Genomic DNA, 20,372 nt, shown 5'->3' on the forward strand with positions numbered 1-20,372 from the left:
AATGTGAAAGTAAAAGTAAAAAAAAAATGAAAAATCCCCTCCCCCAATAAAAAAGTAAAACGTCCGTTTTTTCCTATTTTACCCCCAAAAAGCGTAAAATTTTTTTTTATAGACCTATTTGGTATCGCCGCGTGCGTAAATGTCATTAAAATGTTAATAATCCCGTACAGTGAACGGCGTGAACGAAAAAAAAAAGTCCAAAATTGCTACTTTTTTAATACATTTTATTTTAAAAAAATTACAAAAAAATGTATTAAGTTTTTTATTTGCAAATTTGGTATAAAAAAAAACAGATCATCGCGCAAAAAATTAGCCCCCATACCGCCGCTTATACGGAAAAATAAAAAAAGTTAGAGGTCATCAAAATAAAGGGATTATAAACGTACTCATTTGGTTAAAAAGTTTGTGATTTTTTTTAAGCGCAACAATAATATAAAAGTACGTAATAATGGGTTTCATTTTAATCGTATTGACCCTCAGAATAAAGAACACATGTAATTTTTACCATAAATTGTACGGCGTGAAAACAAAACCTTCCAAAATTAGCAAAATTGCGTTTTTCGTTTTAATTTCCCCACAAAAAGTGTTTTTTGGTTGCGCCATACATGTTATGATATAATGAGTTATGTCATTACAAAGGACAACTGGTCGCGCAAAAAACAAGCCCTCATACTAGTCTGTGGATGAAAATATAAAAGAGTTATGATTTTTAGAAGGCGAGGAGGAAAAAATGAAAACTTAAAAATTAAATTGTCTGAGTCCTTAAGGCCAAAATGGGGTTAAATGGTATAATTCTTAATTTTTTTTTTTTTCACATTTTAAAGTTTTATTAAAGTTTTGTAATACATATCAAAAGGGAAGGGGAAGGAGAGCGTGGGGAAATAACAAACAAAATTGCGAATAAGAAAATGTGAAGAGACGATAAAATAAAAATACAAACTCATCGGTGACAACCTCATCAAAAAAAGAAATAGGAATACAGAAAAGGTAAGTCTCGTAGAGTAACACTAAGACCATGGCCTCAGAAGATGAATGAATAATAAATTGTGTAGCAGCAGAGTGACGAGATTAGGTCCTGCATAAAGAAATAGAAAATGTAAGGGACAGAAGAAAAAGAAACTACAATAAAAGACCTCTGAGAGAGAGAGGAAATGTAGGTAAAAAGACAGGAGAGACCAACAGCCTAGGAAGAATACATAGTCCTAGAAGTATCAGAGTAAATTCTACCCATGAACGGCACCATAATCGTTTGTGCTGAACTGAGCAAATGATATTCCGTAATTCTTATCTTCCTAAGACCATCCTTTCCTTTCCTTTGAGCTGCTCTTATACAATCACTCCTAGACTTGGCCAGGTCTGAATTAAATGCTAGTCTTGGCAAACTTTTCCAAAACGTTTCAAACTATGTGCACACGATAAACTGGGTGGGTTCTGGTACAACGTGGGTATTGTAAATTTGGGAGGTAACCCTATGTGAATGCCAAAAAGGCATTGTCTGGTTCATTGGGGCCTTCTGAAGGCGGTGTTGCTACACATAAGTATGGGATCCTATATACTCCAACTAATTCTGGCTCTGTATGCCAAGGTCTGTGTCATTATAATGGTGCTCAGCAGAGTTGTCTTCTCTCCTATTATGTTCTCATGATGAAGCCGTTGGATGCTGGGTTGTGGATCAATCCTTAGATTACTGGAAAAATAGCAAATTTCTCCTATAAACTGCCCCTTTACACTGACAATGTATTAGTCTACATTTCTTTCTTGCAGAAATGTTTGTAGTTTGAGCGGTATGGTGCTTTAAGTGATTCATAAATAAATGTTTAATATCTCTTTACCAAGTTCTCTCCTATCCACACCCAAGGCTTTATTCCTGTTCCAGTGGCAGGACACATGTATTTAATACTTAGGAATCATAGTTCCTAAAGATGTGTCTTTAATTATATAGGCTTCATTTTGCTCCTCTGTTGACTATTTAAATAGATTTATATAAGAGGTCCAAATTGATTTAGTTTGGTCAGATAAAAGCTTCAAGGATGGATATTTTACCTCTTACTAGATTTCTTTCAAGTGGTCCCTCTCCGTATACTCATAAGGTACTTAAAACATCCCACTTCCCTAGCAGAGAGTGAGGCAAAAAGAACCCTTGGGACCGGCGCTGCAACTATTAGGAGTGGTAATGCTGTAATCCAGGTAATGGAGGAAGCAATGATGAAGTCCAGGTGGTGATAAAGATCCTCAACAGGATCATTTATTGACAAAAAAATAATAAAGGTAAAAGATTACGCGTTTCGGGAGGAGCCCTCCCTTCCTCAGATCATGGTGACCCTGATCTGAGGAAGGGAGGGCTCCTCCCACAACGTGTAATCTTTTACCTTTTATTATTTTTTGTCAATAAATGATCCTGTTGAGGATCTTTATCACCACCTGGACTTCATTGCTTCCCCCATTACTTGGATTACAGCATTACCGCTCCTAATAGTCGCAGTGCCGGTCTCAAGGGTTCTTTTTGCGGCACTCTCTACTCGCATATCTACAGGACGACTTGGGTCGACTCCTGCAACCCGCTGGCTTGACAGCGTCTCTAGGATTGATGGTACCCCATGTTGTTGGGGTTATATGCCTATTACTACCGTCTTGAGGTGAGCGGCCATCTATAAGCCCCGTGGGGTCATCCCCATATTCCCCCCACCTCCTACACATATATATTGGGGTAATACACGAGGCACCGCCAGTTCTTTCTCTTTTATACAGACACGTCCCTAGCAATCTTGTTTATCTGTTCTTTTTAAACTGAAAAGTTCAAATGGTGTTGGTCTCTCGATTTTTTTTTTTTTTTTTTTTACTTCATCTTAGTAACATAGTTCATTGAAAAAAAGACCAGAGTCCATCAAGTTAAACCTATATTCCTAATGAGTGTCTGCTAAGTTGATCAAGAGGAAGACAAAAAAACGTTATTACTCTCCAGAAATGTATCCAGGCCCATTTTGAACGCTTACCGAACTCACCATGACTGCCTCCTCCGGAAGAGAGCTCCACAGTCTCACTGCTCTTACAGTAAAGAACCCCTGTCTGTTTCAGTTTTAATGACTTGCATCATAGATTTGTTCCATAGCACCACAGCTAAGCAATGTCTTTTATTAGAACGGACTCTCTCCATTTTCCTTATTGCACTTCTGTGGTTTCCCCTCCGAACCATCAGCCAAAGTCTGACTCTAAATCATTCCTCTTGGCCTTCCTGCCCTAAATCTGCTTTTTGGCTCCCTGTCCTTTCCCCTTGATATGTCAGCGGCTTTTATTTTGTACCCTAGTGAGGTCGGCTCAGACAAGTACAACTGTTTGGATACCTCTGGCCTGAAACCCCTTGAGACCCTTTCATCTTTGTCTTCTCTTTAGCCTGGGCACTGGCTCCTATATAAGCAGTAAAATAAGTTACCTGCACTCTCCAGCCTTCTGGCTATATATTGGACTCTGTTAAGGATTTTAATTTGGCCTCCCACACGGACATTTGCATTGCTAAGGGACGAGATGACTAAACCAGTTTTACCTCCGTTGGTTTGGTAATGGGAGACTATTCTGGAATGTGAACGGACGAGCCAGGAATGGCAGAAAATGTGTGCTCTTATCCGAAATAATTTTCCTAAATGTATCCACGTATTTAGTGCTTTTTAAGGTGGCATAAGACACCAGATGTGTTGTGATCTATGTGACCATTTGGACCAAAATTGAAGGTTTTAAGGGAATCTGAGTGTCCAGATGTTTATTATCTGGGACAGTGTTTTCACCCTCTATAATGTGGTCTCCTCCATTCCTTGTTTTTCTTGATATAGCCTTATTGACCCTGATTTCTGAAGATTTCTTAGAAAGGCCTCTTCCGACATTTTCTCTTTTCTGGTTGACTTACTATATTGAGACGTGAAGACACCGAGTGCACCCCTATTTCGTGCATTCCTGGAATGTCTATGTCCACCAGGTGGATGATTTACCAGTTCATGATCATAGATCTATCTGTTTACATGACTTAGTGATTTTTCTTATTTTTTTTTCTCTTCAGAACTGGCTTCATTCATATGCCCCTCTCTCTGTCTCATACCCCAGGTTAAAACACGAGTATGAGGTATTGGGAAGGGATAGCTTTCTTACCCAAGCTATAATTTATTTCAGCATTTCTCAGCTTTCACACTTCTTGGCTCCTCGATCACTGTATAAATACATTGGGGGGATTTATGGTTTTTGCAGTGCAGAATGGCATATGTGCAAAATTTTTTGCCCAAGCTGTTTATTCACAAATCTGTGCTGGTGCGAGCAATGATGAATTATGCCCATAGGTTGCTGTTCTGGAAGCTGGACGGCTACCCCCTTTTGAAAGCTTTAACGACAGCCATATTTTAGTTGCCCGATTTTCTGCTGGAGACATAAAAAAAAAACCTTATATTTACTATGGTGGTTGGTTATATTTTAGTAGGGAATATTCTGGAAATCCAAAGAGTCCTGAATGAATCAGCCTATGCGGTCAGGACACTAATGGAGGGAGGTTGTAGCTTTTGCTGCTGCATTTGCTGCTGGCATTTTACTGCTGAATAAAGCACAGTCTCGCTGTTATCCACCAGGTTGTGGTTTAGAGCCCTATATGTTTTATTCTGGCAGGTTATGTGGCATAAATGAATAGATAATGTCTACGACACTAACCTGGATTTACATTCTTTTACTAGGAAAGATAAACTGCTGATTAATTCAGTATAGAACTCAATTACAAAGTGAGCGCCTCTCTGCGGGGACCCGTCACCCTGCAGACAACAGATGCTGAATTTATACCCTGGCATCCTCACTGCAATGAAATATTAACATATTTTATTGCATGTGCGAGGTGCAGTCAGTGAAGGGGGGTGTCTGCCTGCGTTTATAGCCACCCCAGGCCTTACAGCATCACAGCTAGGATGTGGACATTGTGTTCATGTACATGGATGGATTGAATATATTTTACATCTGTATGTGTATATACAGATGTAGCGGTGCTCTGAGGCTCGCTCTCTGTTATATATCGCTGACCATTTATTTGACTTGTAAGGACAGGTGACCATTGGGCAGGCTTCAATATCTCTGGAAGAGGACTCCTTTATTGCAGTAGGTTCAGCAGCAGTCCTATGAAAAAGCACAGAATATAATACACTGGGCCTAGTGACAAGTTCAGTTCTGCAACATCCGTGTGTATGGATATATATATGCTGCATGTATTATATATTGTAGAAGTGATTGATTGCTAAAGTTTTTAGCAAAATGTATCTGCAGAATGGTTTAACATGCATAAATCCAATATGTTCTTGTGATAAAAAATAAGACAGATAAATCTTGTCAGGACTTTTCCACCATTTTAATGTGATTTGAACAATTTTATTGCAAAACAAACTGAAATCTTTAATGGTAAAAATAAAAACACACTAACCTTTTGATCGTATTATAGCAGTCAGTTTTTTTGGGTAGCAGGCACTTCTTCACGTGGCAAAATTTGCCAACTCTTCATTGCAAACACGCTCCAAGTGAAAGGACATCTCTATTCAGATCACCCCGCAGATGTTCAGTTTAGATTGAAGGGAAACGGACAAGAGGTTCACCCGCACTAAACTAATATCTGCGCGATGGAGGAGTGTATAGGATTTAGTGAACCGGCTGTCCGTTTCCCTTCTAAGGTCAGGGACCATTCCAGAACTTTAAGCTACATCTGGTGAAGCCATATATGTGTGGATTTGGATGTGTGCTTTGGGTCGTCGTGCTGAAAGGTGAACTTTGTTTTCATCTTTAGAACAGACTCCTAAAGGTTTTGTGCAAAAAACGGCCTGCTGGGGCTGAAATATAGGCCGGGTACTCTCCAGTCTTTCGAGCACAGCCCTTGAACACACACGGAAGAGCCTGCCAGCTCAGCCAATCACTGACTGAAACTGGACCCCAGGTGGTTACTTCTAAACACAACCACATCCCCACTTAAGAGGGTGTTTACACTTAGCCAACCAGGTAAGTGTGTTTCTCCCTCTCAAAATGTTTTGGTTGTTGTGCAATTGAATTGTGTGCATTATAGGTCACGTTAAAGGTGGAAAAAGTTCTGACATGATTAATTTTTGCCTTATTCCTTAACATCTCAAGAACCTGGCATTTAAAAGGCTGTGTAGACTTATTTCCACTGTAGGTAGGATGTGTATGTATTCCCTCATCTGTGTCCTGCCTGGTCTTACACAATTCCCATGTCTCCCTGTGTAAATTTAATTGCCCTCAGATAGAATCCAAGCTGATGTGCAGCTGTAAGTGGTCATTGGAAGAACACAAGCCATTTATTATGTGGCTGACATCGAGTCCTGCATCCTGTCTCCTGGTCCCTCATAATTGTGAGGCTTTGGTGTGCTAAAAGCAGTTTATTTCTCCTACTGCACACACAGGAATGTGCTTAACCCCTTTTTGCTCATCAGCTCAGCATTGTAGTGGTAAAACTTTTGCCATTCATATTGGAAGATCACTTGCCATGTCTATCGGGTGCCTAGTATGCCAAGATTGGGCAGCCAGTTGGAGATGTTAGGTAACGCACTTTACATGCGTGCATCAAGTGTAGAGCCTTAACATAGGGTGAACCAAGCCTTACTTTACCTTTTCTCATTAGGGGTTATATCTTTATAGTGTTTGTATGATCTTCCAGCAGTGTTGCCCAACCTGTGGCTTCTCCAGCTAATGCCAAACTACAGCTCACATCATGCCCAATGGTGGCATTTCCAGAAGCCAAATGGATGTCCATAACCCACACATTGTATTGTATTTCAGGAACAGGAAAGCATTCACCTTGTTTCCAAATTCTGGACAATACCCTTTTAATTAGCTCATAAATCTGAAATAAAAAATAAATAAAATTGCAGGAGAGTGCATACTAAAATACAAAAATAAATAAGACTGGCATAGAAATCTGATCCCCAATAACTACCATCTTAACATTGCCCACACTGCTGCTGATCTCAACTGCCTGGATAGATCAGTGTAGATCAGCAGCAATATGGGCACAATTAAAATGGCAGTGTTTTATTTTTATAAGCTGACCTGACTCCTTCTAGAAAGTAGTTGTGTCCTCAGACAACCCTTTAAGTCCTCCAGTGTCGGTACCCACATGGTCCCCCACCAATCTGTTTACATGAGGTACATACTATAGGGGTACAGCTACTTACTGGATGCTTGTGAGCCCAGCACATCATTGTTACCATGCAAACAAAGACCCATTGCGACCATATGAGCATCAGTGATTTAACAGGGAAGTATACTTTTTCATATATATTTAGCAGATATGATTCTTTATTTTTTATTTTTCCTGGACTAGTAGATCAGATTTTTGTCTTTGAAGATCTATGGCTGTGCAGGTTCAGCTATTCTTTCTATGTTATACTTCCTTGCTTATGTCTGACTGTAAAAGTAAGTGTTTAATGTTAACACCGCTGCCAAATTACTTCAAGACCACCTGGCCGGAGTCATCTTCCGTACGGTTCACTGTTCCCCGGCCTGAAAATATTTCCCTAACCTGCCGGCAGTGGAAGCGGAATATCCATGGCAGCCCTCCTTCCAATAGCTGAATCGTAAAAGACCCATCAAGATAATCCATCAGCACCTGATCCTGCACAAAATACCTTCCTCCCGACAGCCGGCTTAAAGCTAAGATTTAATACAGCCCCACGTCTGCCATCAAGCAGGCCTCGACAGTTTAAAGCTCATTCTCTAAATCTCAGCAGACTTTATGGCCAGCCGAGGGCCCATATAAAGTTTAATAGCATTACGGCACATAAATCATCTTTTAAAGATGCCGCAAGCAGCTCCAATATTAAATGCAGACAATTGTGTGCGTTATAAATAATTTATCAGACACCATTTCAGATTGCCCATCCAGTCTGACTTGTTTATTTTTGCCCTTACTGGAGAATTCCTCTGGCGCTTCTTGAGAGAACCATTACCGGTCAGTTTAATGAACTCTGGGGCGGTACAGGCCACCACGAGCCTCATGCCGCAGCTGCGGTGACCGATCTGGACCTCTCTCCTGCCTTCTCCAAGTGTTGGCCATTTGTCATCTGCTGGTAAATGGCTGTGCACATTGGAGCCCAGGGACACATTGTGTGATACAGTGATGGAAGCAAACAGATAGCTCTATAAAGAGCTGCTTGTCACAGCTGACTCGTCTTACCGTACATCACTCTTATTGTAATCTCATTTAAGAAGCAGCACAGGCCCAGGGGTAACATATTCCCAGGTACTTTGGACTTCGCAGCTGTAAACTACTCACAGACCTGGTTATTTGCTCCAAAACTTTCCCTGCTTTAATTACACATGGGTTGTGGTGTTTTTTTATTTTTATCTCTACAAAAGGCAAGAAATAGCTGTGAGCCGGCGGGTTTTTACTTGAGGACAATTCTATGCAAATAGCAGTACTAGCTGACTGGTGCAGTAATACCCATCAGATTCATCCACACCTTGCCAGCTTTGGGTTTATCGTGAATCTCCCACTTGAATCTGCTTTAGCTTTAAAGGAGTAGTCCAGTGGTGATTCAGTGGTGAGCAACTTATCCCCTATCCTAAGGATAGGGGATAAGTTGCAGATCGCGGGGGGTCCGACCCCTGGGGCCCCCCGCGATCTCCTGTACGGAGCCCCGACAGCCCGCTGGAAGGGGGCGTGTCGACCTCCGCACGAGGCGGCGGCCGACACGCCCCCTCAATACAACTCTATGGCAGAGCCGAAGCGCTGCCTTCGGCAATCTCCGGCTCTGCCATAGAGATGTATTGAGGGGGCGTGTCGGCCGCCGCCTCGTGCGGGGGGTCGACACCCGCTATCTCGGCGGAGAGCCGGGGCCCCGTACAGAGAGATCGCAGGGGGCCCCAGCGGTCGGACCCCCCGCGATCTCAAACTTATCCCCTATCCTTAGGATAGGGGATAAGTTTTTCACCACTGGACTACCCCTTTAATAGGGAATTGCAACTTAAGATCCTTAAATTAATGTTACAGAAATTAAGAAAATCAGATGTTCATCTGCTGTTTTACAGTTGGGCATCAGTAGATCACAGGTGCCAATAGGTTGTTCCGGAGCCGCCTTGACTGACAGATCGTTCATTCACAAAAAAGAGCTCGCTATAAACAGGGTCTGTTTGGCTCATGTTTTTAAATGTCCACATGCGATTGAAGATCTGACGAAGGCTGGATTCACATCACTATTTTTGCATCCGTGAAATATAATATATTGTTGAAACGTACAGCCTAAAATGGTATGAAATCATATGCTCAAAATCTAATTAGAGGAGTCTAAAAATCCTATCTCAGACATAGGGTAGTACATTTTCGCACGCTCTTGTCCATTTAATTTATTGAATGAATTTTTTAGGTTTCTCGCTCAGACTCTTCCTAAGCTACTGTACATGTGTGTGAATATTGGGGGAAAAAAATCTAACATTCTTAATCAGTTTTTAAAGGGTACTCCCGTGGAAAACTTTTTTTTTTTAAATCAACTGGTGCCAGAAGGTTAAACAGATTTGTAAATTACTTCTATTAAAAAATCTTAATCCTTCCACTACTTATTAGCTGCTGAATACTACAGAGGAAATGGTTTTCTTTTTGGAACACAGAGCTCTCTGCTGACATATCTGTCCATTTTAAGAACTATCCAGAGTAGGAGAAAATCCCCATAGCAAACATATGCTGCTCTGGACAGTTCCTAAAATGGACAGAGATGTCAGCAGAGAGCACTGTGGTCATGATGTCAGCAGAGGCTCTGTGTTCCAAAATGAAAACAATTTCCTCTGTAGTATACAGACTAGGGATCGACCGATTATCGGTATGGCCGATATTATTGGCCGATAATCACGATTTTGGACATTATCGGTATCGGCAATTACCTTGCCGATAATGCCCCGCCCCCGACCCACCGACTCGCACCCCCCACCGTAGTGCTGGGCGGTATACCGGTATGGATTTTTGCCCATACCGCTATACCGGTCGAGCCCCTCCCCCACCATCCGAGTCAATAAATAAAAAAATAATAAACTTACCCGTAATGGGTGTGGTCCGGGCCATCCATCCATCCTTCCTTCCTGTAGTGTCCGGCGGCATTCCAGGTGGAGGGTGCACCGGTACGGGCTGTCCTTCTCTGGGGGTCCTCTTCTCCACTCCGGGCAGGCTCCGGCCTAGTAGGCTGCATAGACGCCGCTATGCTGTGACGTCAGGTGCGTCGCTGCACACGGGCGTCACTGCGCAGCGGCGTCTATGCTGTTACTAGGCCGGAGCCTGCCCGGAGTGGAGAAGAGGACCCCCGGAGAAGGAGGACAGCCCGGACCGGTTCACCCACCACCCGAAATGGCGCCGGACACTACAGGAAGGAAGGATGGATGGCTCGGACCACACTGACAGGTAAGGGAGAGAAGCATGTGGTGGCGGCGGCCTATGGCACCGCAAAAGCCACTGCAGTGCATTGATTTAAAGCGCCTGCTTTAAATCAATGACCTGCAGCGGTGTCGAGGGGGGATAAATAGCCGATAACTTATACCGGAATATCGGTATAAGTTATCGGCTATCGGCCCTAACCTCCACCGATTATCGGTATCTGCCCTAAAAAAACGATATTGGTCGATCCCTAATACAGACCCTAATAAGTACTGGAAAGATTAAGATTTTTTAATAGAAGTAATTTACAAATCTAACTTTCTGGCACCAGTTGATTTAAACAAAAAAAAAAGTTTCCACGGAAGTACCCCTTTAAATCAGGGGGGAAAAAACATGGTCAACTACGATTTTCTACCTGGCAAATATGTAAACGGACCAAAATAGGTGCGTGTGTTGGATTTGTCAATAGAAGTCAAAGGATACGTCTAGATACACGTATCTATATATGATTTTCAAGGATAGAATCGTATCAATAGAATCATATGTGATGATCATGTCAATGCAAATGCGTAGCAAAATCTGTATTTTGTTGTGAATTTAACTGCAAATCTACATCACCCTAAGCAGAGCTCTATAAAAAGGCTTTGTTTTTTGTTTTTCCATATCACAGCCTTCTTTAGTGTACCTGCACAAAATGTAATATATTTCTCAATTCTATGCAAAAAAACAGAGAAAAGCAACTTCACCCAAGAGCCAATGATAAATTCCCCCCATATCTGGAGAGAGATGATCAGGAATTTGCAAATGTTTTAGTGAAAAACGTGACCATAGTATACTATGCAAAAAATAGCAGCGTGTGATGGTTACGGGTGTATCGGCAGGGTTCCCAATCAACTTGTAAATGCCCTTAAGGGGGTAGTCCACTTCCCCAGCGTTTGGAAAAATGTTTTCTGAACGCTGGGTGCTGGGGTCGTGACGTCACGCCACACTCCCTCAATGCAAGTCTATGGGAGGGGGCGTGGTGGCCGCCACGCCCCCTCCCTTAGACTTGCATTGAGGGCGTGTGTCATGATGTTACTGTACACTGGGGCTGACCCCTTTAAGGAAAACCTTTCCCCCCAGAATTCATAATTCTTCTTTTAAAGGGATTGTATGAAATTAGAAACAGTTGCTTCTTGCCTTGCCCAGCACGATTCATCTAAATGCTGTTTCTAGTATTGTAGCTCTGCACCATTCAGTATTATCTTTAATTTATTAACCCCTTATTGGTAAATTACTTCTGTGCACTGTAAAACCCCTAAAACGTGTAACCCGACAAGCTGACATCTTCGTTACTATGTGGAGACTGATGTGTATATTTCCTGCAGGAAGATGAAGCCAAACTACTAGTGCGGGATGCTATTGCCTCCGGGATCTTTAATGACTTGGGATCTGGAAGTAACATCGATCTGTGCGTGATCACCAAAAACAAGGTGGATTATATCCGTCCTCACGACGTGGCTAACAAGAAAGGAGTAAGGTGAGTGTGAAGACTTGGCGCTGTGTGGTCTGGGCACTCGTTTTCTTGTGGGGTGTCTACATAAAACCATTGTAATAGTGAGCTGTGACAATAAGGCGATAGAGATCAACACAAATAATTTTTGTTTTACAGGACAGGCAATTACAAATACAAGAAGGGTACAACGGGAGTTCTGTCCGAGAAGATAACCCATTTCAACTTGGATGTGATGGAAGAAAGTGTGCAGACTATGGATATTTCCTAAACTTTCTCACGTTGGGGCATTAGGCCTCAGACTTTATAGTACACTTGAACATGTTAAACACTTGCTCCCTCCTGAAACTTTTGGTTAGAAATTAAATAAAATGTTCCTGTCCTTTACGTACATTGGCTTCGTGTGTTTTGTAGCACAGACTTACTGTAAACTATTACCTTTGTCAATTCACTTTTCTGCATATGCTACTTACCACCACAACACTGCAGGGACATTGTGGCTGCTGAATTACGTATATACATAGTAATGGCAGAGCTTTCAAAGCTTTGAACACCTCTTGATATAAATGAAAATTTTTTGTACATGTGGAACAAAACCTCTCTCCCTAGGTCAGTCTTTAACCCCTTACGGACCCTGCCCATTTTCACCTTAAAGGGGTATTCCAGGCGAAAACTTTTTTTTATATATCAACTTGCTCCGGAAAGTTAAACAGATTTGTAAATTACTTCTATTAAAAAATCTTAATCCTTCCAATAGTTATAAGCTTCTGAAGTTGAGTTGCTGTTTTCTGTCTAACTGCTTTCTGATGACTCACGTCCCGGGAGCTGTCCAGCTCCTATGGGGATATTCTCCCATCATGCAAGGGATATTCTCCCATCATGCACAGCTCCCGTGACGTGACATCATCATTGAGCAGTTAGACAGAAAACTTCAGAAGCTAAAAACTATTGTAAGGATTAAGATTTTTTAATAGAAGTAATTTACAATTTACGGAGCCAGTTGATATATAAAAAAAAGTTTTTGCCTGGAATACCCCTTTAAGGACCCAGGCATTTTTTGCACATCTGCCCACTGTCACTTTAAGCATTAATAACTCTGAGATGCTTTTACTTTTCATTCTGATTCAGAGATTAGTTTTTTCGTGACATATTCTACTTTGTTAGCGGTAAATTTTCGTCGATACTTGCATCATTTCCTGGTGAAAAATGCTAAAATTTGACGAAAAATTTGAAAATGTAGCGTTTTTTTTTTTTTTTTTTTACTTTGAAGCTCTCTGCTTATAAGGGAAATGGACATACCAAATAAATTATATATTGATTCACATATACAATATGTCTACTTTGTTTGCATCATAAAGTTGACATGTTTTTACTTTTGGAAGACATCAGAGGGCTTCAAAATTCAGCAGCAATTTTCCAATTTTTCACAACATTTTCAAAATCTGTATTATTCATGGACCAGTTCAGGTTTGAAGTGGATTTGAAGGGCCTTATTATTAGAAATAGCCCATAAATGACCCCATTATAAAAACTGCACCCCTCAAAGTATTCAAACTGCTGCTATTCCTGTGAAACACCTAAAGGGTTAACACTTTCTGAATCTCAACGTGAAGGAGAAAATTCAAAATCTTCATTTTTTACACTCGCATTTTTGAATTTTTACAAGGGGTAAAAGGAGAGAAATTACCCTAAAATTTGTAACCCAATTTCTCTCGAGTAAGGAAATACCTCATATGTGGATGTTAAGTGCTCTGTGGGTGCACTAGAGGGCTCAGAAGGGAAGGAACGACAATGGGATTTTGGAGAGAGAGTTTTTCTGAAATGGTTTTTGGGGGAATGTCACATTTAGGAAGCCCCTATGGTGCCAGAATAGAGCAAAAAAAAAAAAAAAAACAACACATGGGGTACAGTAAGCCTTAACACCTCACAGGTGTTTGATGACTTTTCGTTAAAGTTGGATGTGTAAATGAATTTTTTTTCACTAAAATGCAGTTTTTCCCCCCAAATGTTACATTTTTACAAGGGGTAATAGGAGAAAATGTCCCCTAAAACTTGTAACCCTATCTCTTCTGAGTATGCAAATACCCATGTGTGGATGTCAAGTACACTGCGGGCACACTACAGTGCTCAGAAGAGGAGTCACATTTGGCTTTTGGAAATTTAGCTGAAATAGTTTTTGGGGGGCATGTTTTTCTTTTTTTTTTTTTTTTGCTGTTCTTGCACAATAGGGGATTGTGCAAGAACAGCAAAAAAAAAAAAAAAAAAAAACGCAAGGCATACTATTTTGGAAACTACACCCCTCAAGGAACGTAACAAGGGGTACAGTGAGCCTTTACACCCCACCGGTGTTTGACAAATTTCCGCTAAAGTTGGACGTGATAATTAAAAATTAATATTTTTTTCTAAAATGCTGGTGCTACCCCAAATTTTTCATTTTCACAAGGGGTAATAGGAAAAAAGCCCCCCAAAATTTGTAGCCCCATTTCTTCTGAGTATGGAATTACCCCATATGTGAACTACAATGCTTAGAAGAGAAGCAGCTCCATTGGGCTTTTGGAGAGAGAATGTGTCCGAAATTGAAGGCCATGTGTGTTTACAAAGCCCCCATAGTGCCAGAAGAGTGGACCCCGCCCCACATGACCCCATTTTTTTAGATTACACCCCTCACAGAATTTAAGGGGTGCAGTGAGCATTTACACCCCACTGGCGTGTGACAGATCTTTGGAACAGTGGGCTGTGCAAATGAAAAATAAAATTTTTCATTTTCACAGACCACTGTTCCAAAAATCTGTCAGACACCTGTGGGGTGTAAATGCTCACTGCACCCCTTATTAAATTCTGTGAGGGGTGTAATCTCCAAAATGGGGTTACATATGGGGGGGGGGGTCCACTGTTCTGGCACTATGGGGGCTTTGTAAACACACATGGCCTTCACTTTTGGACACATTCTCTATCCAAAAGCCCAATGGAGCTGCTTCTCTTCTGAGCATTGTAGTTTGCCCGCAGAGCACTTTACATCCACATATGGGGTATGTGAATTCACACCAGCGATTTGCAGCAATTACGGGTCATACCCAGTGACCCGGAAAATAAGGGAATCAGGGGTTGTCTAAGACACCCACGATCCCCCTGAAGGTGCCACTCCTCCTATCCCTGCTTTTGGTCACCCACTATAGGCCAGGAAGAACGGGGAAACCGTCGGGGATCGGCGCCGAAGTCCACTTACCCATTGGCGGCGGTGATCAGCGGCAGAAGAGGACGGCGATGCGGCTCCCTGGATCCTACGGAAGGCGGTGAGTTGCCTAGCAACATCTGGAGGGCTACAGTTTGAGACACCTACACAGTGGTCTCTAAACTGTAGCCCTCCAGATGTTGCAAAACTACAACTCCCAGTATGCCGAGACAGCTGTTTGCTTTGTGGGCATGCTGGGATTTGTAGTTTTGCAACAGCTGGAGGGCTACAGTTTGGAGATCACTGCAGTGGTTTCTAAACTGTAGCCCTCCAGATATAGCAAAACTGCAAATTCCAGCATGCCCAAACAGCTGTCTCGGCATGCTGGGAGTTGTAGTTGCGTTCCTCCAGCTGTTGCATAACTACATCTCCCAGCATGCCCTTCGGCGATCAGTACATGCTGGGAGTTGTAGTTTTGCAACAGCTGGAGGCACATTGGTAGGAACATACGGAGTTAGGTAACAGAACCTAACTGAAGGTTTTCCAACCAGTGTGTCTCCAGCTGTTGCAAAAGTACAACTCCCAGCATGCACGGTCAGTACATGCTGGGAGTTGTAGTTTTGAAACAGCTGGAGGTTTGTCCCCCCCCATGTGAATGTACAGGGTACATTCACACTGGCGGGTTTACAGTGAGTTTCCTGCTTCAAGTTTGAGCTGCTGCAAACTTTTCGCCGCAGCGCAAACTCCTAGCGGGAAACTCGCTGTAAACCTCCGCCCGTGTGAATGTACCCTATAAACACTACACTAACACATAATAAAGGGAAAAACACTACATATACACCCCCTTACACTGCGCGCGCCCCCCCCCCCCCCAAATAAAAATGGAAAACGTATTGTATGGCAGTGTTTCCAAAACAGAGCCTCCAGCTGTTGCAAAACAACTCCCAGCATTTCCGGACAGCCACTGACTGTCCAGACATGCTGGGAGTTTAGCAACAGCTGGTGGCACCCTGTTTGGGAATCACTGGTGTAGAATACCCCTATGACCACCCCTATGCAATCCCTAATTTAGTCCTCAAATGCGCATGGCGCTCATTTCTCATTTCAGAGCCCTGTCGTATTTCAAGGAAACAGTTTAGGGCTACATATGGGGTATTTCCGTATTTGAGAGAAATTGCACTACAAATTTTGTCCCCCTTTTACCCCCTAATGAAAAGCAAAAGTTGGGGGCTACACCAGCCTGTTAGTGTAAAAAAAAAAAAATGTACACGAACATGCTGGTGTTGCCCCATACTTTTTATTTTCACAAGAGGTAAAAGGAAAAAAAAATAATAATTTGTAATGCAATTTCTACTGAGTATGGAAATACCCCATATGTGGGCGTAAAATGCTCTGCGGGCGCACAACAAGGCTCAGGAGTGAGAGTGCACTATGTACATTTGAGGCCTAAATTGGTGATTTGCACAGGGCTGACTGATTTTTCAGCGGTTCTGACATAAACGCAAAAAAATACCCATGTGTGACTATTTTGGAAACTACACCGGGAACGTGACAAGGGGTATAATGAGCCTTAACACCCCACAGGTCTTTGACGAATTTTCGATAAACGCACTATTTAATACATATTAAATACCATTTTTATATATCAATTTTGTTTTCTCTATTATTGATACCAGACATCCACCATTTAATCTTTTTGATATTGAGCTGAGGACTAATATCCCAATTCTAGAATTTTCGATAAAGTTGGATGGGAAAACTACAATCAATACAATGACAAGGAGCGCGCCGTTGGGCTTTTGGAGATAAATCTGTTGAATTGAAGGCCACGTGTGCCGAAACAATGCACCCTCCCACAAGTGACCCCATTTTGGAAACTACACCCCTCATGTAATGTAATAAGGGGTACAGTGAGCATTTACGCCTCACAGGTGTCTGACAGATTTTTGGAAAAGTGGTCTGTGAAAATGAAATATTAAATTTTTAATTCGCACAGCACACTGTTCCAAAGTTCTGTCACATGCCAGTGGGGTGTAAATGCTCCCTGCCCCCTTATTAAATTCTGTGAGAGGTAGTTTCCAAAATGGGGTCACATTTGGGGGGTCCACTGTGCTGGCACCAGAGGGGGGCTTTGTAAATGCACATGGCCTCCGATTTCCATTCCAAACAAATTCTCTCCAAAAGCTCAATGGTGCTCCTTCTCTTCTGAGCATTGTAGTGCACCAGCAGAGCACTTGACGTCCACACATGGGTAATTTCCATACTCCGAAGAAATGAGGTTACAAATTTTGGGGGTGTATTTTCTCCCATTACCCTTTGTAAAAATGGTAAATTTTGGGGGAAAAAATGCACTTTAGTGAAAATATTTTTTAATTTATTTACACATCCAACTTTAACGAAAAGTCATCAAACACCTGTGGGGTGTTAAGGCTCACTGGACCCCTTGTTACATGCCTTGAGGGGTGTAGTTTCCAAAATAGTATGCCATGTTTTTTTTTTTTTTTGTGCTGTTCAGGCACAATAGGGGCTTCTTCAAATCCGACCCCCAAAAACCATTTCAGCAAAATTCACTCTCCAAAATCCTATTGTCGCTCCTTCCCTTATGAGCCCTCTAGTGCACCCACAAAGCACTTTACATCCACATATGAGGTATTTCCTTACTCAGGAGAAATTGGGTTACATATTTTGGTGGGCTTTTTCTCCTATTACCCCTTGTAAAAATGCAAAAATTGGGTCTACAAGAACATGCCAGTGTAAAAAATGGTTTTGGATTTTTTTCCTTCACTTTGCTGCTTTTCCTGTGAAACACCTAAAGGGTTAACACGCTTACTGAATGTCATTTTGAATACTTTGAGAGGTGCAGTTTTTTTTTTTTTTTATAAAATTTTTATTGAAAATGTTCAGAGGAACAAACACACAAATGTCAAAGTGGACACAGAGTGTCCACTACTAGGGATCGACTGATATAGTTTTTTTTTTAGGGCCGATAATCGGTGCAGGTTAGGGCTGATAACTTATACCGATATTCCGGTGGGGGAATGGTCGCGGTGCGGGGCATTATCGGATTATCGGCAAGGTAATTGCCGATACCGATAATGCCCAAAATCGTCATTATCGGCCAAACCGATAATCAGTCGATCCCTATCCACTACAACAGCAAATTCACAGTAATAGTAATGAAGTAACAACAAACATGAATAGCTCCGAATCGCTAGGTGGGTTGGGCAGCTTGTGTGGAGCCTCAAATCAGTTAAGTATCGCGTATAGTCCAGTAGGGCTCCATGATGAGCGGAATATAGTTAGAAACGGAGCATGATGGATGGAAGTGGAAGAAAAGGAAAAGAAAGAAGAAGGCCAGTAAGAAGAAAGGGGGAAAGAGAAGACAGGGTGTAAGAGCAAGTTAAGGTTTACCTCACAATGGGATGCACAGGTCAGACCCCCGAACATGGTATGCCAACATCAGGTAGGAGCCATGTCGGAAGTGTTTGGAGGGGGTTAACACTGTCCAGACTGCCGTCCAATGGGTGAGACTGAGGGCTCCAGGTGGATAGTTCAATATTCAGCAGAAGAGAGGAAATCGGTCCATGGGCCCCAGACAAGATGGTGCTTGTCCATGAGTCGCCTGGAGTCCGCTAACATCTCCTACATCTTATGAAGATGGGAGAGTTCTTGGAGCCATGACGAGCGGGATGGAGGGGAGGTAGACTTCCATAGTCTGGGGATGACTGTTCTGGCCGCCAATAACATAAATCTGGCGAGACAAGTCGGCCATCTCTGCAAAGAGGGGGGGGGGGGGGGGAGGATGGACAGCAAGAGGGGTCCCGGCTCCATTTCCAATCTAATGGATATAATTCATAGACTGACATCCAAGACCTGTTCCCAGAAGGAGCGAAGCTTTGCACAGTTTAACCATATGTGGGTCATGGACCCACCAGGTTCCCCGCATCTCCAGCATGCATCAGGAAACCCGGGTAAGAATTTGGACAGGAGGGTCGGGACTCTATACCATCTGGTTAAGATTTTATAATTGGTTTCCAGGGCCTTACAGGAGGTGGATACCTTATGGCAATGACGTATGGCCTGTCTCCATTCCTCATCCGAGAATTCCAACTCCCTCTCCCATCCCCGTTTGTAAGGTAAGGGGTCTCCGGTGAGATTGTCAAGAGAGGTGCAGTTTTTATAATGGTGTAATTTATGGGGTATTTCTAATATGAAGGCCCTTCAAATCCACTTAAACTGAACTGGTCCCTGAAAAATTCAGATTTAGAAAATTGTGAAAAATTTGAAAATTGCTGCTGAACTTTGAAGCCCTCTGATGTCTTCCAAAAGTAAAAACATGTCAACTTTATGATGCAAACAAAGTAGACATATTGTATATGGGAATCAATATATAATTTATTTGGAATGTCTATTTTCCTTACAGGCAGAGAGTGTCAAAGTTAGAAAAATGCAACATTTTCAAATTTTTCATGAAATTGTTTAATTTTTCACCAATAAATGATGCAACTATCGACGAAAATGTACGTTATATTAAAGTAGAATATGTCACGAAAAAACAATCTCAGAATAAAGTTCATATGTAAAAGCATCACAGAGTTATTAAGGCTTAAAATAACAGTGGTCAGATGTGCAAAAAATGCTCAGGTCCTTAAGGTGAAAATGGGCTTGGTCCTTAAGGGGTTAAAATACGACTGGGCTCCAAAGTGATAGAGTGCCATGTGCATTTGAGGCCTAAATTGGAGATTTGCATTCACCAACACCAAAATACCCTACTGCAGTGTTTCCCAAACAGCGTGTCTCCAGCTGTTTGCAAAACTCCCAGCATTCCTTGACAGTCGGTGGCTGTCCGGCAATACTGGGAGTTGTTGATTTTCAACAGCCTGAGGCTCCGTTTTGGAAACAGTGCCGTAGCAGAGTTTTTTTTTTATTGGTGGGGAGGGGGGTAACTGTGTAGAGGTATGTGTATATGTAATGTTTTACTTCTTTATTTTGTGTTAGTGCAGTGTTTTGGGGGTACATTCACACAGGCAGGGGTTTACAGCGAGTTTCCCGCTGGAAGTTTGAGCTGCGGTGGAAAATTTGCTGCATCTCAAACTTGCAGCAAGAAACTCCCTGTAAACCCCTGCCGGTGAGAATGTACCCTGTACATATGGGGGGGTGCTGTCTGTGCATGCTGGGAGTTGGTTATGCAACAGCTGGTGGCACATTGGTTGCAAAACAGTTACTTTTCTCAGCCAACCAGTGTGATTCCAGCTGTTGCATTACTACAAGCCCCAGCATGCACAAACAGCCAAAGGGCATGCTGAGAGTTGTACTTTTGCCACCAGCTA

At 42.2% G+C, this 20,372-nt stretch overlaps 1 protein-coding gene across 1 annotated transcript in view; it reads left to right on the forward strand.

Moving 5' to 3' along the window:
• Nucleotides 1–12,261, forward strand: part of LOC130330291 (proteasome subunit beta type-7-like) — a 92,355-nt gene extending 80,094 nt beyond the window's left edge. The window contains exons 7-8 of the mRNA XM_056553584.1: nucleotides 11,746–11,897; nucleotides 12,030–12,261. Coding sequence (XP_056409559.1) covers nucleotides 11,746–11,897; nucleotides 12,030–12,141 — 264 coding nt within the window. The 3' untranslated portion in view covers nucleotides 12,142–12,261. The remainder of the gene's footprint in view (nucleotides 1–11,745; nucleotides 11,898–12,029) is intronic.
• The last annotated feature ends 8,111 nt before the right edge of the window (nucleotides 12,262–20,372 follow it).

This window comes from Hyla sarda, unplaced genomic scaffold (assembly GCF_029499605.1).
Source record: "Hyla sarda isolate aHylSar1 unplaced genomic scaffold, aHylSar1.hap1 scaffold_332, whole genome shotgun sequence".
NCBI lineage: Eukaryota > Metazoa > Chordata > Amphibia > Anura > Hylidae > Hyla > Hyla sarda.